Source organism: Limanda limanda, chromosome 1, assembly GCF_963576545.1.
Source record: "Limanda limanda chromosome 1, fLimLim1.1, whole genome shotgun sequence".
NCBI lineage: Eukaryota > Metazoa > Chordata > Actinopteri > Pleuronectiformes > Pleuronectidae > Limanda > Limanda limanda.
This window is the reverse complement of record NC_083636.1, coordinates 13,230,682-13,257,377: the sequence shown is the minus strand read 5'-3', so window position 1 is coordinate 13,257,377 and position 26,696 is coordinate 13,230,682. Positions and strand designations below refer to the sequence as shown.

Sequence of the window (26,696 nt, the reverse complement as noted above, 5' to 3'; positions counted from 1 at the left end):
GCGCTGAGTGGGTGAAGCTCCTGCTGGCATTGGTGGGGGGGAGAAAGAATGGTCCATCAATCTCTCAGTCAAACCAGTGGTAAGACTGACAGGAGCAAGGCACCAGTCAAGTGAAATACTCAACATATTGTTTTGTGTTTCTTCTGACATGTGTCGTGATGACTTGTGGGCGAGAGCCATTGTGGCATATTGTTCCGGTGATTGGGGCAACGACGAGTGTGACTCAGTGGAATGACGGGATGGAATTCCAGTTTGATGTTCAGTGGGATCAAAACAATAAAGCAGAAAATCATTGTGTGCAATTGAGGGGGGGGGGGGGGGGGGGCAATACATCATAGGAAGACACTTGGCATTCCTATGTGGCAACTCTATTGTGGAGCGCTTTAGGACGTGTGATTGTGTGAAGAAGGAAGCGGCAGAATGTAAATTAAATTAAATTATACATGTAGAAAAATTAAGAGATCAAAAGAACAGAGTTTGTCATCGCATTTGAAATCAAGTTTTATTATTTTTTATGACACTTTTTTTTTTGCATTCCACAAATTAATGAGGGAGGGGAGAATCTTTTTTTTAGAACATTTCAAATTTATAAAGGGTGTGGCATCAAAAAGGAATTCAGGCATAATCGAAGTAACATATTAATCTACAGATTAGATTTGTCACGAGGATGACACGGATTATATTCTAATAGTTTATTATGTTAGCAAATTTCAGTGTGGGAGTATGTGTCAATACAGAATAATGCATTTCTTCCATCTTAATCTCCATTCCTCACAATAACACTCATAAAATCAATAATATTTCAAATATTATTTACATTTTGAAAGTTAAGAAAAGTTCATGAGGTCTTTCTTCTGTAGAGTGTAAAGAAACAGGCAGTCATGTTTCTGTTCTTACTGTGCAATCATGTGTTAAATTACAGGAAATGGGAAAGAGCATCAGTCTTTACATAATAGGCATAAAGTTGTCTCAACAGTAAATGTGGTTGGATCGTGCACCAGCTCCAACCTGCTGCATTCGTCCTAGAAATTCTATCTTATAAACAATAAATATTTTAACAATATTATCATTACTACCGTCTGAATTGTTTATGAATAATCATCTTTTAGTGCTTGGTAAATGAAGGTGAAACCTTGAATATTTACACATTTCATTCTTGATTTCCATTGAAATAAAAAAATAATAAATCCAGTTCGGGCCCTTTTATTTAGTGGTAGTGTATTTACACTCAGGGTCCTCTTACCTTTAAAAACTCTCTTTTTTGTGGTCTTTCTGTTGCCAGGCTAACAACTACAGCTTGGAGATGAAGGGCAGACCCTCGTACATGTCGGTTTTCAGCTTGGCCCACTCGGCCAGCCTCTGGATGGCGCCCTTCTCCTGGCTGAGCACGCTCGCCGCCTTCCTCAGCTTGGCCTCGTTTGTCTCCAGGTAGCGTGCGCCCTCCTCCTTGAGGAAGTTCAGCTTCTCGATGCGGCTCTCGTTCAACGGGATGTCCTCGCTCATGTAGGGGTTGAAGCGGAAGTAGGTGTCCGGGGGCAGGAGGGCGTCCAGCATGGTGTGAACCTCTGCAACCAGGATGCAAGTGGAGTTTTAAAGCTGTCAAAAGCCGACACTAACCACAGGCAATTCTAACTTTTTCATTGTTGGTCTAAAATTACAATATAGAACTTCCGCCTCTAGGTGTTTTTCTATGAAAACAACAATGTAAGTCTTAAAGCTGCCTGGTTAACATGTGTATCGTTAGCTGTTTGGTTGTCTCGACGCTTGCCGGAGCCTACGCTCTTTGAAAACAGGTTCGCCCAATGAATCCTGGGATAGGATGGGCCGGGTAGGATCCACCCGTTGTTGGAACCTTTGCTTTTTTGGGAATTAACAAAGCCTTCGATATGGAACAGCCAAGTCCTGACGCTGTGACGCAAGTGGTCTTCAAATGCAGCCACAGAATTGGGACGCAGCTCTAGTCTGATGAGATCACGAAGCAGTGATCATGGGAGTTGTTACGTTACGTGAAGTGACCAATACAACCGGTGAAAGCAAAAATGGCTAACTGCCTGGCGGTGTATTTTTCTTTACCACAGAAGTTATAGCAGAGACGGGTACAGCTACGGGTGAAGCAGATAAAACAAAATTTCAAAGACCACAAACATTGTTTGAAACATTTTGGATTATGCAAGTACGCAATAGTATATAACAAAGGTGCAGTTTTAATATAGAATTGTTACATATTGTGGTCCTACCCTCTGTATCTGTGGCGCTGCTGATGACGTGGGAGAGCTTGGTCTTCAGGCTCGTGTAGGTCGTGTTGTTCTTGCCCGCCTTCTCGTGGCGTCCGGTGCCCAGAGACAACACGCACTGCAGAGGCGTGTTTGGCCACAGACACTTGCACTCGTGGATGGCCAACGCTGTTGGGTTGTTAATCAGAAGTCCTCCATCCTGAAGACGAACAGAGACACACCTTCAGCATCTCTTCACTGAAACGTTTACTCACATCATCCCATAAAAGGGAACTTTGCATATGTAACATGCGCCTCTGGTTTGAATATATTGGTTGTGACAGCCTGCAGGGGACGAATGAGGTGAAGAGGACACGCTGTCCCTCAGCTGCACAGCTTCAGGCCGGAGGAAAAGAAACTCCAGGGGCCAGAGATGTGCTGTGCTGGCAAACAGCTCTGTTCATTCAGGAGTAAACCAGTTATAAAAACGTGAATCAGCAGCTAAAATACCTCTTTTTTGGGGGGGGGGGGATTTGGACCAGGATTGACCTATATAATGAATATAATAGCTGCGACCCAGCTGGAGCGAAACATGATATTGCATTTTCCCATTCTAATCCTGACTGATTCAATTTAGACACTTACCATTAATTATTTGCTTGCTTTTTTAATTGGTCACGTGCCGTCGTTTTCACTGAACACTGTTTCTGACCTAAACGATGCCGACAACGAAGAGAGAAAGAGGCACAATCAGGCTGAATAGATGCCCGGGAACTGATCTAGAACTAAACACTCCTCTAAGTCTTTCCCCCCAGTTCTGCGCTGGAACTTCTCCAACCGCTGAAGTGCTTTTGGCGAGGATTAGCGGAGATGGAGAGTGTGGCACACAAGAGGTCTGACGCTGCAGAGCGGAGCTGGGGTAAAGGTCGTTTCCATGCCCCTGGGGGGCCGGACAGGAAAAAAATGTCTGTTTTTATGAATTAAATGCAAAATCACGCAGTTACAAATACCTGCATAGCTTTAATATTTAGCTCTGAGAGACTTAATTTGGCTTCATGCTTCTGTCTTTGTCCTCTGGGATCATTTCTGGACAATACAGCTAAACTAAAGCATCATTCTTCTGCTGATTATGAAGCTGTTTTTACCCTCAGGTGAACGCTACTGGAACAATGGAGCATTATTTGGCAGAATGTGTGTGAGACAGCAGGTTAATTACCCAGCTGCTGCTTAGTACTGACCCTCAACCTCTCACCCTTAAAGGGGGCTCTCTAAAGGGTCTTTACTGTGTGTGTGTGTGTGTGTGTGTGTGTGTGTGTGTGTGTGTGTGTGTGTGTGTGTGTGTGTGTGTGTGTGTGTGTGTGTGTGTGTGTGTGTGTGTGTGTATATACATCAATAAGCAAATGCAGAAAAATCATTGTATAGTTTCTTAATGATTGATTGGTAAACAAAATGCCTGCAGCTCAGAAGACATATTGAAGTGAATGGGGCTTAACAGTGAGCGCCCACTTTTAGAAGGGCTGTGGTTCCGGAAATACATTTTCTCTATTGACATTACAGAAAATCGACAAGAAAAGAAGGCCTGGCCAACCAGCTACGAGGTGAATCGTGACCAGAACACATTTGATTTGCATTATCTTATGAGTGAAGGGAACTATGCATCCCATAAACCATTTAGAATGATCCCTTTCCAATGACTTCCACCCTTAAAGTTTTCCTCCTTTCCGACTCTCTGCTCCACAAACTGCAGTATGTCAGAGAGGGACATTATGGTAGTTCTGTGGTCATGGTTATTGGTTACCATCCGTTCGTAGCGTATGTGTTTCGTAGTTGTGGTGAACATTCACATAGTTTCTGCAAGCTCCACCAATCAGAGCTATTAATATTACGATTGTGGGCAGTTCATTTCATATGTACCTGTGGCTTCTACAGGAGCATATATCATCGTTTACCAATCTCTTATAGCTTGTGATAAGTCTAGCTTAATTTTCGGTTGATAGTTAATAATCTCTATTCAGAAAACGATTTTTAATTCCAAATTCATGCTGTTGAGCTCCATGTCTCTCTTTGCTGTGTTTATGTACAGAATGTGTGTGTGTGTGTGTGTGTGTGTGTGTGTGTGTGTGTGTGTGTGTGTGTGTGTGTGTGTGTGTGTGTGTGTGTGTGTGTGTGTGTGTGTGTGTGTGTGTGTGTGTGTGTGTGTGTGTGTGTGTGTGTGTGTGTGTGTGTGTGTGTGTATTTTTGGTGCCTTGCATGGGAAATTTTATCCTGAGAAATACCGCTGCTAGTCCTGAAAACTAGAGTAGGAGTGAGACCGGTGGGTGGTGACTGTTGCTCAAACTGACTATAAAAAGAGGAATCTGGATAACAACACATGCACACACACACGACTCATTCATGCCCCATCTTTTCATTCCATGCTGTCATCCACGAGTCTGCAAATAATGACAGAAAACAGACACTTTATGCAGAGATGCCAGCACATATCATACAAGCAAATGGAAATAATGGCTTCCCAGACAACAACAAAAAACTCTTTGGTCATTTGTTTTAAATCTGATTCAGGAGAATCGTAGCTCAGGTCAGTAAATATGCAGAGTGGGATTAGAGATTAAGGTTCTGTAATTGATTAAAACCAAGTTATGGGCCATCTTGTGGCCTTAGGAAATGGCATTGGAGTGTAATACTGGTAAGAAGTAGGGATAAGGCTAATTTTGTCTAAGTAGGTTATCAAAATGAAGCTAAGCCTTGAGGATAATTGCTGCTCATAAAGACCATCTAAAGATATCTGACCTAATAGTCGAACTTTATCAAATAACACATTAAGCCGACTGTGTGAGCAGCTCCCGAAAGGCCAACCCAAGAGGGATATAAAAATCATAGTGGTCACAAGTAAAGTTATTACTTCAGACACTTTTTTCCAGAATGACTTGTAATCGCTGCAACAGTAAAGGAACAGCAGCAGCCTGGTTGTCATTCACTGACCACTGATTTAACCCTAATCCACCATTCTCTGACCAAATATAGTATATACAGAAGCCATCGGGGGATTGAGCCACTGAGGACACACACGCTTGCCGAATCGTGAACCAGTCTCATCCATCTTTAGATACAGTTTATAGTCTTTGTGTGACTCAGCAGCAAAAATAATGATATAATACTCTGTGTTCTCACAATGCAGACAACCGCTGCTTTAAACAAAAACTTTGCAACCAAAATCACACATAAAATTACTTTTATGTAATTCTGACATCAGACTGCCCTTGGCACCAGTCCTTTCAAAGACAGGCCACATTGTGAAGAAGAATAGGGATTGCAGAGATTTGCCTTCTCAGATCACCATGGTGACCAGTGATGTTGCTGCTCTGTTTTTTATCCATTCTGCAACCCCTTCTTTTTTTTTAAAGCCTAAATATTTAAATTAACATCCCATAATAGGGTGGATGCCTCTCCCAGAGTTCTCTGCTTCGTGTCGTACCTGGTGAAGGTCTTTTCCCAGGACAAATTCCTGGAAGTAGCCCGGAGCAGCGGACGAGGCCCTGATGGCCTGCCACATTTTGTGTTGGCAGTCTCCAAGGTAGTGGGACCTCACTCCGGGCATGAGTCTGTAGTTCCTGAACACATAGGCCTTCAGAGGTAATCCCCTGTTCACAATGGTGCTCACTGCTGACACCTGGTGGATAGAAAAACGGTTATTTTAAAAAAAAAACTGTGCCAAGTCATAAACATTTTTACAACTAATTTTAACACCTGAAATATAATGGGACTTTGAATGTCTGTATGTTTATATAAATTTACACAAACACAATTAACCCATGCACAAATTTAGTATTTGTCTGAACAGTGTAAATATAAACAGTTGTGACTTACTTTTGGGCAGTCTGGGTCCCTGGCAGTCTCAATCATGTGCCCCTCACCCATCCGTTCCCTTGAGAAAACACAAACAATGATTACACAAAAGCAGAATTCAAACTACCCCAGCATGCAGCTATTGGAGCAGCAGGGAAGAGATGTCATGACATGAAAAACAAGTCCTGCAGACTAACTTAAGGATGTTTTCCCAGATTGCACTGTCGTAGAAAGCATGGCTCCAGCCCATCTTGACGGTTCCAACGATTACGTTCTGCTTGAACACATCCGAGCCCAACTTCCTGTACATCTCCTCGCACTCGTCTAGGGGGATTTGATACATGCCCAACATGAAGGCCAAGATGGCACCTAAAGGAAAGAAGAAGACATTTTGCACAAAGGGAAGTTAACATTAAATGTGGAATCAAAGACATTAAAATAATTAAACTCAACAGATTAATAGGCAGTGCCAGTTTACCTGTGCTGACTCCACAGATGTAGTCAAAGAGCTGGTGGACTGGTTTCCCGGTCATGTCCTGCAATTTACGTAGAGTTTGAAGGGCCAACAGTCCCCTATAAAAAAAAAAAACGCATTGTATTAGAACTAATAAAAATGCAGAGATTGTTGCATTGTTTTGGCTTAAATAGCAACTAGTTAGTTTGTATTTTTCTCTGGTGCAATAGAACCCCATTACTTTTAAGCAACACTGAAAATGTCACTGAGCAACAGCGCCCTCTGCAGACATATGTGATGATCCATTTATGTTGGTCCAAGCGATTAAGTGGTTTTCAGGTCCAGAAGAAAAAAAGCCTCGTCCCACTGACTGAACTGAAACAGTGGATATTACCCATGATCCCCTGCTTCCTGAACCAGAAGAGCTGCTGCTGTAACAAATACATCAAAACTCTGTTTTAAATTTTTGATACTATAAAAATTGTCTCTTTGGAACTGATCCACTGTTCAGTTACTCTTGAACTTGCTTGATCTTATTCACGCAATTTATGCTCCAACCTACAGTCAATACGGCTCACAAGAGATCGTACCCACTCACCAAAGTTACAATGAGAGAACAGATGTCAGGGTGAGGAGTGGGACACATCTTTAAGTCAGTGAATCATCAAACAAATTTTGAAGCTGCTGTTGTAAGATTAAAAAACTGCATAGTCTTGCTTTAATAATTTCAGTGGTGCGCACACTGCAAATTTTGGTCAGCATCTCTTTTCTTTAGCCGCAGTAACAATTGCAAAGGGAGGTTCTGTCATTTTATATTAATCTGTAGAGTTTTTGTTTGTCAATTTAGATTTAGATGGGGAATGTCTCAGAAGCTGTACCTGGTCCCTCCTCCATCGATGGCCAGGACTCTGATTCCTCTGCCTTTGACTGGTTCTGTGTAGCCGACCAGAGCCAGAGCTACTCTCACAGCAGACTGGAGAGGAGGGTCTCTGGCCTGGCGCAATCGCAGCAGGCAGGGCAGCGCGCTCGCCTAAAGGACAAACATGGCGTCAACTACATTTCCAACTTTGAACAAACATTTAAGGACTGCGGAACCCATCTCATAAAAACTCGCACTTACCTTGATAGCTACACCTCGTGTCTCCGGGAACTCCCGGAGGTGATGGCTGAGTTCCTCCACCCGACTAGTAAGGAGTTTGACGTCCGTGACCCTCAGCAGGCCTTTCACCAGAGCTCTGGTCCTGTTGTCTACACTTACCCTGGCGATTATCTGCATGACAAATACACAGCATGAACAAAAAATTGACACATCTTATAAATATAAGGCCTCCAACACATTTTACATGTCTATACTAAAGAGGCCTCACTTATTTACCTACGTGCCATTTTGAAAGCATTTTGTTATTGCTGATGTTTTTACCACTTTGGACTCTTCTCAGCATCAGTGCCTCTTACCTTCTGCCTTTGAGTCAACAGCTCTTGCTTCCTTTCCTCCGTTTTCTCCTCAACATCTGTCTTCTCCTCTTTTTTCTCGCCAGCGGGTTCTACAACAGCGACTGCTGCAGCCTTCTCTTTCTCAGCTGCAGCGCTTTTGGACTCACTTCTAAATTTTGGGACCAGTGGTGCAATGTAGTTGCCAACAAAAGCCTGGACGCTGGGCCGAGGGTAGGACAGGTAGCGGGTGAAGCCCTTTTTAGCGGAGGCAGTTGGCACCGGGATGGGTTGAGCTATGTTGTCTGTTGCAGGGGTGTCAGAGGAGTGCACCCCCACTGGTGGACTGTGCTTTTCTGATGGAGAGGTAGTTGCTGCTTCAATGTTCTTGGCCTCCGCCATCGGAGACAAAATAAGAATGTGTTCCCCTGTTCTCAGAGGAGCAGGGTGAGGAACAGGCTCCGAGACGGGAACATCGCCTCCTCTGTCCTGCTGCAGTGGCCTGTGTTCTACATCCTCTCCCTGTGTGTTGGTGCCAAAGTAATTATTGATGTGCTGAGCCAGAGTGTTGTAGGTCTCGTCCATGTTTGTTGAAAGACCTGTCGGGTGAAACAGCTGCGTAGTTTGTTTGGCCACAGTGGTGGACGAGCCTGGGGCAGACACTTTAGCCGCTGAAGCTAAACCGGATGTGGACTTATTGGTGGCAACAAAAGGACTTTCTATGACTTGGTGACTTTGCTTGTCCAACTCTTCCTCTGCTGTGTTCTTCTCCCCTCCGTCCTGCTCTTTCATAGCGTGTTCGGGTTTTTCCGCATGGGTGCTACCGACTGCGGCGCCACCAGGCTTGAGGCGGGAGAACTTGGCGATGAGGTCGGTGCTGCCTACTGCCTTGGTTACGCTGTCCAACGTGGTCCTGATCCGAGACATGCGTTTGCTCACTGGGAACAAGAAAAGGTTTACAGTGTAAAATCAGTTTGGAAGGTAATTATGATTATTGCTTGTACCGTAGTTACAATACAACAATAACGAAGGCAATTCGATTTAGGGCAAGTAAAAGAAGACAAAACAGTCATGATCAATAAGAGATGATAAGTTGTGTCGAGCTAGAAGTGATAATTAAATCAAATAGTCCACATGGCAGATAGGCATTTAAGAGTAAATGTTTTTGTATAGGTGCCAAGCTCTAGATGGAGCAGGGATGTGCCCTGTAATGTCTGGGATGGTATGTTGAGCACCTGAGGAGGCAAAGATGATTTGGAACAGAGCAACATGGGTTGGGTTGATGGTCCGAAGGGCCATATTCCTGACCCGCTCCGCGTAAAAAAACAAAGAAATCCAGTCTCAATGGAAAAAGAGGTTAACTAGTGAGCCCATAATGTAGCTGGGCCCTTGGGCTACCCACGGTAAAGATGTTCCTTTTTTCTCCTAAGTATTGTGTTCCCATATTGCTTAGTAGTTGTGTTTTTTGAACTGCATTTAAAAAGTAACAATGAGTCTAATTTGTTCTTATGGATGTTAGTGTATTTAACTAAGAGTCCTTGGGCTGTCTTTAAACAGTGTGGCAACAAAGGCAGCTACTTCCGAACAAAGTCTCATTAAAGGCAGCTTCCTTTACATATTGGTGGCAGTTTGACCACTGCCACGATTTGACCTTGCCATTACTGGAAACACACTGGGTTTAATTTATCAATAAGGCCTTAACTGGTCTTTTACCTCCTTACACGACCTCACCGCTGTCTTCTTATAATCGAACATGCTGCATCACACTGCAGGTGCACACGGTTTTTCAGTAAATCCAGTTTCTCTCATCATGACATAAAAACCAAACTGCTGGCCCTCTTTTTTTCAGTGCAAGTGAAAATAAAACCAACAGAGGGCTCCATCGGATGCCTTGGTAACCATAGAAACGCCTAGCAACAAAAACGGAAGGTGACAACAGCTTCCACAGAACAGATCAGAAATAAGTTGCTAGATCTGAATATGGAAAACCTCGCATCGCCGTCCGATGTGAGTCTCACAGCAGAGTCAGCTCGGCTCGTGAGAATCCTCCTGAAGAGACGCACCGTCACCGGGGACCAGGAGGGAAGCCCCGTGACCAGCAGGGTGGACTGGGTGTCCAGCGAGGACTTCACGGTGGACGAGGGGGAGAGGCAGATCGGGGAGTACATCCGATCCTGGGAGCTGTCCCCCCGCTGGCTCCACAGCCTGTACTTCCTCTGCACCACCCAGGAGGAGCTGCACACCTTCCACCACTACCAGGCCCGCTTCAGCGGCCCGACGGCGGCCAGGCCGATCCAGGGCACGGCGTCCGTCTACTTCGTCATGTGCGAGTCGAAGGTGGAGGCCCGGGACCAGCCCGTGCAGGTGGGCTTCCTGGTGGAGTCGAACAGGCTGGTGCACACGCCCGGAGCCACCCGGTTCACAGAGACGTGGCTGGCGGAGGTGATCGAGAGCAAGACTGCGCTGCGATATGCGACAGATGCACCGTGATCAGCCCGGAGAGCCACATCCACCCAGCTAGTGATAGCTAACACCAATGCTCTGTTATGATGAGGACCAGCGAGCTGTGGCTTCTGAGTTGTTTCCCTCGCGTTCACTGAACCGTCCAATGTTAGCGAGCTTCCCAGCGGTTTCCCAGCAACCGTATCCATGGACAGACACATTTTAGATTTACGTACACGCGTATTTAAATGCCGAGCGTGATGTTTTGATGCTAGCTGCTAACCACACGGCTAAACGAATACTAGCCACATGCTAACTGGCCGCTGCTAGCCTCGTGAGGGAATGCGGTGTTTTCTACGCAGTATCACGCGTGAAACTACACGGGACTTGTTCTTACCTTTCACGACACAGACCGCAGGCGAAATATTTCATTCTATGAGGTGCTGGACGGAGAACATAAACAGGAAGAAGACGGGAAGTGACGTGATAGCTCTGTTTTGCGGGGCGATGTTTTATTTCTGCCACTAGATGTCGACAAACACCTGTAAAATTAAGTGAAAATATTTCTATTAAAAACAATCTGAGCCCATGAATTCTGCATTATTATTCGCCCACTGTTATTTGGATCTGCACCAACTCATAAATATCAGTCCCCTCAACATGTCCGTTTTCTTTTCCCCATCAATGTCCATGAGTTATTCTCTGAAAAATGTCACAAAATGCCAGTTGTCAGAGTTTTTCTCGACTCTAGGTCATCCATCAATCAATACAGCCAAAGCAAATTAGATTTTACCTGGACAGAGGTTTGTGTCATAAACAAGTACAAACATCTCATCAAATTGCCATTTATGACACATCACAACAACATGACATTATATTATCGACTGGGTAACAAAGGCGAAGTCTATAAAACACCAGACCAGACGATGAAATACAAAGACGGACGACAATGCATAAGAAAAACGGCAAAAGAGCCATTAGGTTGATAAGATGTGATGTTGATCACATCATAGAACAGAAGATCAGGATAGGCATCAGTCACACATTGAAACAGATCACTGAAAATCTATCAAAGACGATGAAATACAACAGATGGAAATGCTAAAGAAAATTAGCAAAAGAGCCATCGATAAGAAAGGACATGGCGGCGATCACACCACAGTCCAGAAAGTCAGGAATACAAGGCAACAAGCCACTGAAAATAAGATTTGAAACAATAAAGGAAATAAAATGGGCATACAGTGCCATCATGTGGACATCAGGGAAATGTCACAGACCAACAGTTAGCAATAAAGTTATATAAAAAAAAAGGTACAATCAGTATTTCTGTGTTTAATGAGTGGCATCTATAGAAGCATGTGCAACATGTCTGCAAAAGGGACTTAATGGTAACAATGTAAGTGCATACACCTCCACAATATCTGTTAAAAATCAGAGCAACATGGATGAAATATAATCTTCTAAAACTTTCTGCTTCTCTTTGAAAACCGCCCCGTCCCTCTTCAGGAGCCCCACCTCAGTCTCGAGAGCATGGATCTTAGCCATGGTGCTCTCCTCCCTGCGATCCAGTTCCAAGATCTTTGCATGCAAACTCAGGATCTTGCTCCAGAGCTGATCTTCGTCCGTGTCCAGTCTGCAGTACGAGTGCTCGTCAACGGAAACTTGCTCTCCCTCACCGAGTCCCCTCTCCTCCAATGAGCCGCTCGTGGGTTTGTCCTTAACCACTTCGACTGTAGCGAAGCTGAAAACCTGGCCCAAAGCTGCTTGGAGGGCCGCTGCCTCTCCATCTGAGAAAGAGCTGAGTGCCTCACAGCAGAACACAGTCACAGCAGCATCACCTGGCTCTTCAGCGTGGGTCTGGTCACGTGGAGACACACTGAGGCAAGACGCTGTTGGCATTTCACTGTCACCTGGTGTCACACAAGCAGCTGCCTGTGTCTCTGACAGGTTCTTGTGGCATGATATCCCAGTGTCTGGCAGATCAGATATCATCTCTGTGTGTTCTGCAACACTGTTGTTTGTTGGTTTTGACTCAAAGTTTGTGCATGTTCTCCTCAAAATGAGTTGCTTCCTACTGGGAGCGGAGTCAAACCCTGTGGGCTCAATGTCAGCGTCTAAAGTCCCGGGTCTGGTTTTGGGGCTCCGCACTTTTTTCTCACCATCCTGAGAATAAAAGCGAAAGGGACAGTTTATTAAATGAGACAATGCAAAAGTCAGCAACGTGCAAGCATAGGCAAAATCACTAACAAGCAAAATGATAACGAAAGCAGATTTTTCCTGCAGAGCTGTATAACTATGACAGACGCTGCGGAATCACTAGCAATGCAAGAGAATGGGAAACTCAAGACAGGCTTGTTGCATACTAACAACGTCTTGGCTTTTTCCTGCAAGAGAAAGTTGCTTTAATTCTACTTCCACTCTTCCTCTTGCAGAAGACAAAATTGCAAGTCATCCTATCAAGAGACAGGAAAAAAAGACAGCAGGTACACACCTCTTCAGTGGAAGGAAAAACTGTCCGTACTGCCGTGTTCTTCAGGTAGCGGATGCCCCATCGGATATCGAAGCAGTCCTCTGTGAAGTGCTCGCTGCAGAGGCACTGGTGAGGGGGTGAAGAAAGAGAAGTGTTAAGTAAAGTTCTGATAAAATGAAAACTACAACAAAGATTTTCTAGTATGAGAACATTCTTATTCCGAATATTTTGAATGGTTTTAATGGGATATGATCTTGTGTTTGTATATTTTGTTCAGTGTGTTATGTGCCTGACACCTTGCTGCTGTAACACAGGGATTTCCAAGCTTGGGATCAATAAAGTCCATCTATCCATTAACATTTATTCCATGTACAATTATAAGCAGGTAAACATGACACGCAGTACAAAATAATAATGATAATAATGATACATTTATTTATAGAGCACTTTCCAACAGAAAGTACAAACTGCTATAATGATTGTAGAGATAAATATCCTGGCACTCTTCAGGAAGAGATGTTTAATTCCACTAACATCACATTAACTCCTTGATGATCAATATTATCTTGAGACGCAAACACTCACAGACAAATCAAGTCTATTCAAAGAAAACAGCTAAAAACAGGAAACATACAGGTAGAAGCTAATTCTCCTGTTCTCTTGTCTGGACGAGCTCCCCCCGCACTGCAGTAAAGTGAGCCGTCATCTGGGAAGCCAGCCGCCACACAGGTTTTTGTTGCGCGTCTACTACTGCCTCATACGGTAAAGCGGTATAGATAGTCGGAGCGCCTAAAAAGAACGAAAATACAACTATATTTAGGGCCCGAGCACCTCCGGTGGGAGGCCCTATTGAAATTGAAAGGATTATTCTGAGCGTAGTGAATGGGCTTTTTGAGGGCTTTCCCATGCTCAAAAATGTTTTAAACTTTGCAGTAAATTAGAAATGTGTGAAAATTGACGTATTCTGTAGTATTTTAAAATAGGCGCGGCAAAATAGCTCAACAGCGCCACCTACGGATAAGCCCCTCATTTAGCATTCACCGATTTTCACGAAAATAAAGAAGGCCATTTTGGATTTAGTGGCCATTTTGGCCATATTCCACGTTTTTACTTTGAATTACTTGTCGTATGGTTTTCATCAGATCAACTTAAATTTTAGATGAGTGTCATCAGAACAATATGGAGATCTAAAGTTATCCAAAATATCAACTTTTCATCAGAGCGTGTGACCGTGGAGTGGCGTCAAAGTTTGATTAAACGCCATCAAAACACGGGCTTCTGTATCTCGGACATATTTGGTCCAATCAAGTCCAAACTAGACACATAGACAAGAGTCGCCTATCTGAAAGGCAACAGCAAAAGTCACATTGATTTGAAGTAAATACTCATTGAGTTATACTTTTGTGTGAAATTCATGTTTTGTTGGTTTTGTTCATTGAACACAGTGATTTTGTGTGCAACTGATGCATTGTTAATTTTGTGCACTAATAAAATATATACCTATGTTTTGAAGAAATCATATTTTATTTTTCCAATTACGAAGGGTTCGGTGAATGCACTGATGAAGCTTGCAGGGTTCAGTGCCTCCAATAAGGTTAAGAACCACTGTTATAGAGACTTGTCTGTTTGTGTTGTGACGCCACCTGGAGTACTACCTGCTGCACTGCACCCCCACTGACCCCAAGGACTCCCTGATGCCTGGAGACAGTTTGTACAGATCGCACCTCACAGAGGGTGAGAAGATGTTTTACAGATATATTCACATCGGAGCTTAAGACTTCAGAAGCATTTTAAAAACTCCCCTGGCTGTGAAAAGGACACAATTGTGCTTGATTGTTTATGTATTTAAATGTTATTTTCTCTAGACTTAAGGCCAATTTATGCTTCTACGTCTTTTCTATTACGGACAGATAAGACCGCCCTATCCGTCGTGGAACGCCCTCTCCGAGTGCTTCGGAGAGCTTTTCGTACACCTCTGATTTTTCTAACTGTCCGTGTTTATGTCGGAGAGCCCACGGACAGACCTTAGCTGTGATTGGTCCGCGAACGACATCATTTCCCTACGACGTCATTTCCGGATTTCACATTTCCGGACATTAAACGTCCTGCTTGACAATAAACCCAAACACAACTACGATTCTACGATTAATGTGACGTGTGTGTTAAGCCCGCGGAGTTGTCCGGCTGACGCTGGCTCGTTAGCATTCACGGCATGTGTGCACGGTCACATACGGTTATAACGAGCTTTCATAACGGCACTAGCGGGCTAGGCTAGCGGGCTAGCCACCATGCTAACTGCGGTGGTAACAGAGCAAAAACCCGCCGTCACGACTTTAATTCCACTTCTATCATGACACTGTTTCTATAATACCGCCAGGTTAGAAGCAAACACTGGATAGTAGTAGTTAGTGTCAGGAGTCCCTGCTGACTGTGTGTGGAAGCTGGGAGGGGAGCTAGCTTCAAGCTACACGGAGCTTCAAGCTTTGGAATCAGCAACACAGTTCGGAAACAAGACCGGGGAACCGCTGCGCTAAGAAACGATAACATCAGCATTTTGACCTGCTGGGTGTCACTTTATTTAGTTCTGTTAGTTGCCATGGTTCAGTGTGTGGGAGTCAAGCTAACAGAGGTAAACAGACACACGTGGACTTCTTCTTCCCAAATGGGGTAGGCTTCTCTGAGCTCGTCTTCCGTTGCGCCACCTATGGGTTTGGCGGTGAATTTTTTTCGACGTACAGTGGTCGGAGAGCTAAAAATCAAAAAGACTCTTCGCCCTCGTAGAGCCCTCTCCGAGAAACGGATACGTAGAAGCATACTGGAGCCTTCATTTGGCAGGTTGCAGCCAAGTGGAAGCCGCGCACTGAGTCTGTCCCGAGTCAGCCAGCAAGACCTCGATCTGGTAAGAAATGGATGTGTACATTCTATAGCATGCTCGTCATTCTCTATAAATTACTTTTTTAAATAATAATTACAGCATTACAAAATACATTTACATTTCTCCCGTGATAGCTTGTTCACTGTCTTGAGATTGTGCTGCATGTGAAGAGAATCTCCCTCCTGAACTGAGGTCTGCTGCTGTGGAGCTGGACGACGGCTTGAGGTTTATCATCCATCACATTCTACGATATATTAATAAAAACTGCACTGCTCAGACTGTGGAGTATGGAGCTAGAACAGTCTCATAAGTAATAAATGCACACAGAAATGAATACATGCGCAAAAAAGATCCACAAATGTATTTGGGGATTTGTATATATATGTGACTCAAAACACAAATACATTTTCAATGCACACACAAATGTTTCATTCCATATATAAGTAAAAAAAATGTAAAACATAAGATTCATAAACATATTTCCGATGCAAACACAAATAGAAACAAAATTCACAAATATATGCATGTAACAGTATTTGCAATCTTCATCTTTGTTTGGAGCTTGTTACATTCATATGTAAACTGTTGGACCTGCATTTACAAAGTGCTTTTAATTTGTAAACCTCGCTGCATTTGTGTGTAAGACTTTTGAGACTCTCCTGACGTGAGTCTGATCCACAAATGCGTTTTTTCTAAGTTTCTGGGCCATAGTTATCTTTGATCAACCTATGTGATCTTAATTTTGGTTTTCACTAGTATGATAGGAAGTGAATGTATCTTGTCAAACCTAAGCTACTTGGTTATTGTGGATTATGCTTCCATTTTCCTTCTTCCTACAAGCATGATTTATTTTATAAAAGAAATGTCATTCAATGTATTGGTTTTATAAAAAGGTAAAACATCAATATTGGACAATTACAGTTTTCAAAAGAAAAAAACCTTTATTTTAGACATGTCATGCACAAGTTAGGTGTACAACCAAATATTTCCTGATATCTTGTGGGTGTACATTTTCTGACAGGTTGACAATGCCCCCGGTGCTGAAATGTAATGGAAATTTGAGGGTCTGAATCAGTCAGTCAGTGATTGAACTTGAGATCACCTTTACTCAATACACTCAAATTAATTTGGTTTAATGAACCCACACAATAAACCCAGAAAACCAAACGTTGGCTGCTGGAAAGAGACAAAAAGCAAACGAATAAAAAACTGCTAATCTTAACTCACCTACTCTTAAAGTCAAATGTAACCAGTACTGGCCACATACACACTGAAGAGCTATCTGAACTGAGGAAGCTCTGCTGACATCATCCTGAAGGTACATACGGATGAAAACTGTTGTTATATGGAACAGATTTCATAACCACAAATAAATAACATGTATGTCTGATCTCTCTCCACCCACTGTCACCCTCCGCCTGTAACTAAGGGCCATCATTAAATCACGATGGAACATTGTGTAGGTCTGGTAGTGGCTGGGGAGCTTCAACTTGAGGAAGCAGGTGAGAGCCACAGGGTAAGTTGAAGTTACAACCTCAACAAGAAGGCTTTTTGTCAGCTGCTCCCACCCGACCCAGCACTTCATCAGGTCACGCAGCACCTCTGGAGATGCTATGGAAGAGAAAAGTTTAGATGTGACACCTCAAATGCATTGTACCCCAAATTTCTGTGCATATTACTGTGCTTCAGCACTGCCATCTCTTCAGCTGCAATACGATCCAATGAAGATCCCAGGACAGGCAAACATCAGTCACACAGGTGGTTTCGGCTGCAGTAAGTTCTGCTTTCTTGAGCTAAATCAGGTAGACATTCACAAAAAGTAATAATTTAAGAGTGACATACAAAGATATCTTGAAAGGTACAATATAAACAGCCAAAATCTGGAGTAAACACAAGGACAGGAAATGCTTTGCAACAAATCAATCCAAACATGAGTGAGTGGTACACACAAAACCAATAGTTTCACGGTGATCAAGATCAGGACAGTCTTGCAGGGTCAGGGCTGCTGCTGCAGTGTCAGTGCTCCCACCAGTCAACAGAGTCACCACAGGCAAACTGAGTCCTGATAAACCGATACCACTATGCAGGAAAGAATGACCCATCATCTGACCTGCCATCTCAAATAGGTTGCTTTCCCGAAGCACAGCAGCTGCAGAGGGAACCAGATGTTCCTTTTCCCCTTCAAAAATGCTCGTCAAAGCAGCAGAGCCTTAATAAAATAGGAGAAAAGTATTTATAGATCAGTGCAGATCATAACAGGTAATTGGAATCCTATTTTGTCCATCTCACTCTCTCTACTCAAAGTATGAACTTTTACTGTCATGTCAGGCGGAGTACACAGAGCTCAGAGGTGTAAAATGAATCAGTTTAAGAACTCATTTCTGTCTGTTTCAGTGTAACTCTTTAATAGCATCAAATTAGCAGAGGTTACAGAGGCTGTCCTGCAGGATAGAATAATGGATTGATTGATTCATCGTGGATGCAGCTTTTTCTGCATTATAAATTTTGTGATCTTTTGTGTTCTGTCTGATCTTTGATATAATCTGTCTGTACTGTTGGGTGACCATGTATGCAATGGGTCTAGCATGCTGGAGTCCAAGTCAAAGTTCCCCATGGGAACAACAAAGTATATATATATCCAATGCCATCACATGTTGGTCAAGCTGTTTGAAAACATCACAATTTAAAACCAAAACTCACTCTTTGGAGTTTTATCTAATGAAACAGTGTTTACATGTCAATACTATTTTGGCATTTGATGAAATTAGTGTCAAAGGAATAGGATACAAGCAAAAGAGCAAATACATGTTTAAAAATGCAGATATTCCTACAGAAGGTAATGTACACACTCTACTCATACAAACCTAAATTTGTAGAGAAGCCAGTCTTGAGTTTCTGCATGGCCATTGACAAAACATGTCTTTTGACACCTTCGCCAACTGCTGCATCTCCTTGAAAATTAAGATGATCTCAGATTAATAGTACAATCAACCAGATGATGATGATCCAATGAATATATATAAATGTTTAAAACACAGTCTGTCTTCTGTGGAATAAGGAACATGCACTCAACTCCCCTAATTTAATGTAAATAATCATACAAATTTATTCCACATGACCATCTATAATAAAAAAAAGGTCCACTTGTTAGTAATATCTCTCAACTTCCACTTCAATGGAGCACCCCAGTGAACATTATGTTGTTTATAAAATGAAATAAATGAGCTGTCCTGTTCTTCTGCATCAAACGTGTCGACTGACAGAAAGAGATGTCGGCGTTCGGCGTTAAGGTGCAGCAGTTCTTCTCGGAACAACTAGCAAGCTTTCCTGAGGTCTACTTCATTCACCCATGCTGAAAATGTAATTTTAAAAAAATGAATAAAAGGGAGAGGTTGGTGCAAAGGAACTTCCAAATGATATCAGCTTCCATTACAGAGTTAGACTACATTTGTCATCTAAACAATGACATATTGGAAGCCCTGCATTTTGAAGCAATATTTTACGGTATCAAAGTTATTACTGTATCAAAATCATTGTGGCAACATCGCTGTTTTTAAAGACTTTGGTTGGTGGGGGGGGGGGGGGAGAAAATGTGTCCTCACAAACAACTACACCATAGCAGTTAGTGTTCAGGATAAATTACACAATTCACCTCATGAACCAAATGAATCGCTGTTTATCACCAACAAAGTGCATTGCATGGAACTGAATAGAATTGCAACAACTTAAAAGTGCATGGTAGTCTATCAAGGAAATGTGTTTCAAGATTAATCACTCAATTCATGTGAACTGTATCAGTTGTTTAGAATTTACTAGAACAACTTCCAAGTGCACCAACAAATACAAAATAAAACTGCATAGTAGGCCTCTGAATTGAATTACAACATAACAATGCATGACAATTAATGAGGTGAATAACATAATTAAATCATACTGTTACAAAAATTAACCTTAATTGCTTGCTTGACTAACATGCCTATTAACTTGCATGTAATTTGCCTACATTTGCCCTCTAATGAGAGAAATGGCATCTTTTTGACTTGGCAAGAGTAGTGAAGTCAGGTTTATAAGTTGTCAGGGCAATGCGCATGCAGTCATGTAGGTGCTGGTCAGTAAGGGATATGCGATTGTGAGTTTTAATGGCATTCATGTGTGAGAATGATGGCTCACAAGTGTATGTTGAACCAAACATTGTCAGAACAAAGACTGCAAGATCCCTTGAGTGTGGAAATTTCTCACAGCTGACTTCATGGGTCCAGAATTTTTCAAAACCTGCCTTCTGCCATGACTGACGCAAGTCACCTGATGACTGACTGAATGTCAATGGTTTCCAGTTGAAAAGACTCTTCATCCACAGAGGATAAAAGCTCCTTTCCTTTCAATGCAAAGTCAGATTGAACGTTCACAGAGAAAGGATCCTTTACAAATGTCATAATGCCACTGGGGATGCTTAAATCATGAAACCTTGAGGCAAAGTTGTTTTTCAACGAGTCGATGAAGCCTGACATCATTTCTGTTCTTTGTAGGCCAGAACTCCTCAATGTGGGGAAGTGGAGCATCTTCCCAGGACCAGTGTTAATTTTGGCAGCTATTTTTGATTTAGTCTTAGTCTTAGTCTTTAGACGAAAATGCATATTAGTTCTAGTCACATTTAGTCATTTTTATCCTTCTTAGTTTTAGTCTAGTTTTCGTCGACGAAAACTCAGAACATTTTAGTCTAGTTTTAGTCGACGAAAACTAATTACATTTTAGTCTAGTTTTAGTCACATTTAATAGCCACATTAAACTCCTTATCTTCCCTTCTCAGGTCCAGGGACCCCCTGTGTTGTGTCTACAACTGCATACTAGTCTAGCTTGCAGTACTTAGGTTGTCCATTAGATATCCCTCCTATAGGTCTATAGCAGGGGTCGGCAACCTTTACTATCAAAAGAGCCATTTTGCCCCCTCTTCCCCCAAATAAAATTTGTCTGGAGCCGCAAAACATATTTGATAACAAAGCTAATAAAATTTTATATAAAGTTATACAAAACTAATCTGTAGATTATTGCATTTATGAAATTATAGAACAACAATAAAGAAAACTGTTGACATTTTATTTATTTTTACCTGTTACAACAAAGGGAAACACCAAATGCTTATGAAGAGGAGAAGAAAATACACAGGCAAGTGTAGGCCTACTTTGAAATAAATTAAACGCAGAACTATGTAGGGTTATTTGAGTCATCCCCATATTTGTGGGCAATGTATGAAATAAGAAGTACACTATTTTGAAATAAATAAAAACATATAGCTGCAGCTTATATATTTTAGTTGGCGAAATGTGAAAACAAAAAGTGAAAGCAGATCAGACTGGAGGAAGACACAGAAACTGAAGCTCAGTAGAAACAACTGCAGCTTCTGCTCTGATCAAGAAGCTGCGGCGCTGATCTCAGAGCAGCTGAGACCAGAGGAACTCTGTGTTTTCACTGTTTCCATAGTTAAGAAGCAGCCGGTTAGTCAGTGACCGGCCTGCTTCCCGTGAACAAGCCCTTATCTCACTGTGTCTCTCTGAGCGAGTGCGCGGCGGCAGGGGGCGGAGCCGTGGGACCGGAGTGCTATCTGGGAGCATACACACACACACGCACACACACACAGACACACACACTCGCCACTCCGGGTACTTCATGACGGCCTGATACGATTATGTTTTTAAAAAATGTTGTGACTTTGTCAACCACCAACATTTTCGTTTCATCTCGTCTCGTCAACGAAAGTTTAAATAGATTTAGTCATAGTTTTTATTTTCAAATCTCCGTTTTCGTTACGTCTTCGTCTCATCTTAGTCATGTGAAAAAGGTTGTTAACGAATATTTTTCGTCATAGTTTTCGTCAACGAAATTAACACTGCCCAGGACAAAGATCAACAGAGAAAAGTGAGAGCTTCCTTTGAAAAGCATGAAGCTTCTCAACAAGCTCAGTGGCTGTTTTATCCCTGCCCTGCAACTCCAAGTTGAGTTGATTCAAATGGTGGAAAATGTCGCTCAAAAAGCAAACAGTGGCATTAAACTCATCATTTTCCATCAGAGACAGAAACTTGCCAGCTTTTTTCAACTTTGAAGACCGGAGAAACACCAGAATTTCGTCTTTTACCTCAAAAAAACATTTCAATGCGTTTCCTTTGCTAAGCCGTCTAATGTCATTGTGAATAAGCAAATCTTTATGTTCAGCAGACATGTCAGCTAATAGCTTGCGGAAAAGGCGGTGCTGTAAACTGCAAGTTGACCGGATCAAATTTATGATGGCCATGACAGAGTCCATGGCCTCTTTCAACTCACCTCTGAGCTTAGCTCACAGGAGGCTCTGGTGGATGAGGCAATGAAGTGGTCTCATCTGCGGAGCCACGGCTGCCATCCTCGCAGCTAGTCCCTGCTCCCTGCCCGCCATCGAGGGTGCACCATCAGTCACCAACATGTTGACGCGCGTCAAATCCAAGTTGTTCACTTGAAAGAATGAAACGATTTTGGTGAAAACAATCTCACCGGTATTATGTCCCTCCATGGGAATTAGTCCAAGCAGATCCTCACGAAAACATTCCCCATCAAAAAATCGCACATATAGGCACAGCTTTGCAACATCACTGTTATCGATGGACTCATCCACGGCCAGAGACATCACTTCGGCCTTCCTCAGATTGTCCAACAGCGTTTTGAAAACGTCCGATGCAAGAAGCTCCACTCTCCTCATATTTGACGAGCCAGATATTGGAACTTGCTTGATGGAATCGATCACGCTTTTTCGTGTTTTCTCATCTGCTACCAGCTCCTCAATTGATGCTAGCATACACTCCTTCACTATCTCACAGTCTGTAAACTGCTTTTTCTTTTTAGCCAATATCCATGCCACTCGTAACCATGCCACCGTTGCTCTCTCTTGATCCGTAGAGACCCGAAATAAAGTTTGACATCTTCGCTCATAACAAGATTTGAAGCTTGATGTCTTCTGCTTCCGAGCAGCAGAGCCCAGTGGGAAAGTGACATCGAAGTTAGCATGCGCCGTCTTCAAATGCCTCCAAAAATTGTTCTCTTTACACACGGCGAGGCACTCATTGAAGATTAAACATGCCAGGTTCCTACTATCCACAGTAATAAATACGTATTTCTCTGTTCATTCATTTTTGAACTGCCTATTTTCAGAGTCAACTTTTCTTTTTTTTAAGGTGGAGAGAGACATTTTTGTCTCGTTAGCGCAGCTTGAACGGTACAGAACGGTCACAGTGATGCACTCTAGAGCAGCGGTCCAAAACCTTTTTTTGAGGGTTAGGGTTAGGGTTAGGGTTAGGGTTAGGGTTGGAGCTCTTAGTTACCACTGCCCAGGAGCTTTGATTGCACTCCTGCCTGTCCGTCTGTTCATCCAGACATTAAAATCTACCGAACGGATTTCCATGTTGCTTGAAGGAAGGTTGCGTTTGCTCCCTGAAAGGCTAGGACTACCAGACTCAAAAACAGCTTCCTCCCCCAGACCGTAGGGCTTTGGAACCAGCAACACTGACCCACTGAACAGTTACCATGTACATATATTCATATCTTTTATTTTAATATTCCCCACTCCTTCACCCTGTAAACTGCTGCTTCATTTTACTATGTTATATGTTATATATATATAGATGCTGCCTGCCAGGTCACAAGATCACAGGTCACACTTACTACGTATGTACTACACATATATTCATATTGTTGCGGGTGGAAAATCAAAGGCAGGAGTCGTCGTTCTCAAGTTAAAATTAAGCAGGTTTATTCAGAGGTCACAGGTCAGGAAACTGCGGTGTCCAGCAAATGGCCATGCATGGTCCTCTAATCCTACGCAGTAAGCTGCACAGGAAAATGGCGCTTAGTCAAAGTGCGCACATAGCTTATATATCGATATACTGGGCGTGACAGAGGTTCTTGGATTGATCGAGACTAGACGGAAGTTGCTGCATATACGCGGGGCAGTGCCTCGTTGGTCGGAGCACAAGGCAGTCCTGCCCTCCTGGCGTTGGGTCCTCCTCCTGGCGTCGCGTGTTGATGATACTGTAGGTGTTCGCCATTGCTATTGTTACCAGAGGTCATAGTGTTCTGGCCTCAAAGCATTCTAACGCCGGGTTAACACCGGGCGCTGAAGCGACGCGTAAGCGCTAATCCCTAGCGCGCCGGCGCTTGGCTGGTCACACCGGCACCCTTAATGCCGCGGCGGTCATCCTGCGATTCCTCTCCGTGATCACACATACAGCTGATATTTGTCATTAACTGCAACAGCGTCCCAGCATTTGTCCTTTTTAATGTTGTCTTTATACAACATGTGCGGAGGATCATACAGCTCACTGTACTTTTCCACTTCAATTATTAATTTAATGTCATCCATCTTCAAGAACTTCTCCGCTGTTCGCTCCGTCTAATGTCTGGTGTCAAGGGTAAATTACGTATTCTCCACTCAAGCCTATGGGGAGAGTACGTAGACACCCCCCCGCCCCCTCTCTTTTTATCTTTATGACTGCTTGTGTGGCTGTAGTGGGGGCAGAGGGGGACATTTAATAATGTGATCGGTAAAATTGGTAAAATTAAAACTCCAGGACAACAGAAGGGGAATACAAACTATGGGATGCATATTTGATCATTTATATCATATAAAATATGTCATCAATATTGTTTAAAATTATTTTTCAGTGTGTTTCCTGGAGCGATACGCTCGCGTTAAGCGCAAAAAATAGACTCAACGCCGAAACGATCGCTGCACGGCGCGAGGCAGCCTTGGCGCAGCGCGGGGCTTCAGCCTCTGGTGGGACCGGCACAGAGGATTAACATGGGAGTGGATGGGAGGCTGTTATTTAAGGCATGGTGCTGCGCTTACGCGACGTTCGCGTCGCGTAAGCGCCCGGTGTAAACCCGGCGTTAGACTGATTATCTCACAGGAGAGAGGACGTCTCAGAATTAATACAATGAAGTGATTCATGAAACACTGTGAGAAAAGGCATGAAAACCTTTCCCATCTGAAGTTGAGATGACATACTGTGTGTGTGTGTGTGTGTGAGGGAGGTCTGCTCATTATCTGCCTCACCTCCCTCAGATGTTGGTCCTCTGCCTTGTGTGTGTGTGTGTGTGTGTGTAGTGACTGTGCTCCAGAGTGTAGTTAATGCAATCAAAGGACATGGTATGTGTATCTGACCACACGTTAAAGTGTGTGTATGTCAATTATATCTTTTAATTTAATATTCCCCACTCCTTCACCCTGTAAACTGCTTCTTCATTTTACTATGTTATATGTTGTATATATAGATGTTGCCTGCCAGGTCACAAGATCACAGGTCACACTTACTACGTACTTACTACACATATATTCATATCTTTTAATTTAATATTCCCCACTCCTTCACCCTGTAAACTGCTGCTTCATTTTACTATGTTATATGTTATATATATAGATGTTGCCTGCCAGGTCAAAAAAATGTCACGGCTCCGATGACGCTGTCATTTGTGTCGTGAAATTCAAACAAGACATGTAAGTTAAAACAATCACAGTTTATCTATACGAAATTGACCTAAAATCACAAGTCACAGCTCAGTTATACAATAAAAGACAATACGTAGACGTCACGAAGTAGTAATAACAACATGATTTATTACAAAAAGAATACATGGATGTGGACAACTTAAATTAATATCAATTATTTTGATATGTGAGTTAAAACAATCACAGTTTATCGATACGAACTTTGTTTGAAGTCACAATTTGACTTAAATAAATAAATACATCACTTAAGTCCAATAAAATATAATATATTCATAGATACACGGTATCATGAATGATAATATATATAAATAAGTTTGGTTTTAGTCACAGTTAAAGAATTAAAGGATCACAGTGGAATAGACAAGGGGGAGGAGTCTGTGAGAGGCAGCCTATAAATAAAGGAGCCCTCAGCCTCCTCACTCACTCTTGCTCTGAACGTTGTAGTGGAAGGGCCTCGCAGCTCTGATAGAAACAATTTTCTTTTTCAACCAATATTTTAATTTATGTAAAAAATGTAAAATCAAAAATTATTTAGTATTTAATTTAAAATAATATTTATATTAACACTGGGCAGACACAAACACTGAGAGAGCCCCTGTTCTCCACTGGACCAAACCCGTTCCACCTCCACTGCCTGAGTCAGTGAGCTCGAGGACCAGTTCTCCCCCTCCCATCAACAGGCCCAGTTACAGGGCCTCCAGCCCAGATACCCACACCCGGAGAACCACTGCTGCATATAATTTGACATTGTGTTCTTACCCCGTCCTCGTCCACCAGTCGCCTCATCCTTCTCTCCTGCTGCGGCATCTTGGCCAGGACATGGTTTTCGGTGGTTTCGGAGCCATTCTCCCTCTCAAAGCAATACCAGGCGTTGAGGAGCGTTATCCTGTCCTCCTCCGAAAACTTCCTGAGGCGCTGATGGGCCTCTTTGAAAAGGTCCCAGCACCTGCTCAGCCGTGTGGAGCCGTATAGCTTTCCCTTAGTGTTGGCAAAGCCGATCCAAACCTGAGTGAGGAAAAGACGAGGAGGCCGATAAGAGACAATCACAGAGCGAAATGAAAAGTGAGAAATCTGCCTGTTAGGGTCAATCAGAAGTTATTTCTAGTTTTAATTTTAAACGTGAAAACACCAGATTAAATTCAGGTAAGCTTTTTAAAACAGGTAAATCCACCAAGTTGGACATATTTATGACCCCAGGTGTTTTTGGAGTGGAATGCTCGTGTGCAGTTCTCACCTTTACATGATTGTGGTGGGCCAGCCACTCCCTGTAAAGGTTCTTTGGCCCATCCCTGTCGTTCTCAAATCGAACAAGAGACTCCAACAGATCCTAAGAATGATAACAGTGACCTAAAATCAAGCCAAACAAAAATAGGTTATTGAATGTTTGTAATGTGTACTTGTATGTGCAGGATAAAACAAAAACCATTAACAACTAGGGC

General features: G+C 42.9%; 2 protein-coding genes across 2 annotated transcripts; one reads left to right on the top strand and one right to left on the bottom strand.

Moving 5' to 3' along the window:
- Window positions 1-522: 522 nt before the first annotated feature.
- On the bottom strand, window positions 523-10,868 carry pnpla8 (patatin-like phospholipase domain containing 8). Its single transcript, XM_061070451.1, has 10 exons — window positions 10,784-10,868; window positions 7,969-8,882; window positions 7,634-7,783; window positions 7,392-7,543; window positions 6,538-6,632; window positions 6,257-6,428; window positions 6,081-6,138; window positions 5,689-5,883; window positions 2,238-2,433; window positions 523-1,565 (listed from the first exon to the last, which is right to left on the bottom strand). The coding sequence occupies exons 2-10, from the start codon at window positions 8,869-8,871 to the stop codon at window positions 1,291-1,293; spliced, it is 2,196 nt and encodes a 731-aa protein (XP_060926434.1). The 5' UTR covers window positions 8,872-8,882; window positions 10,784-10,868; the 3' UTR covers window positions 523-1,290.
- Window positions 9,910-10,942, top strand: akap14 (A-kinase anchoring protein 14). Its single transcript, XM_061070461.1, has one exon. It carries the CDS (start codon window positions 9,925-9,927, stop codon window positions 10,432-10,434), a length of 510 nt encoding a protein of 169 aa, XP_060926444.1. The 5' UTR covers window positions 9,910-9,924; the 3' UTR covers window positions 10,435-10,942.
- Window positions 10,943-26,696: the final 15,754 nt, after the last annotated feature.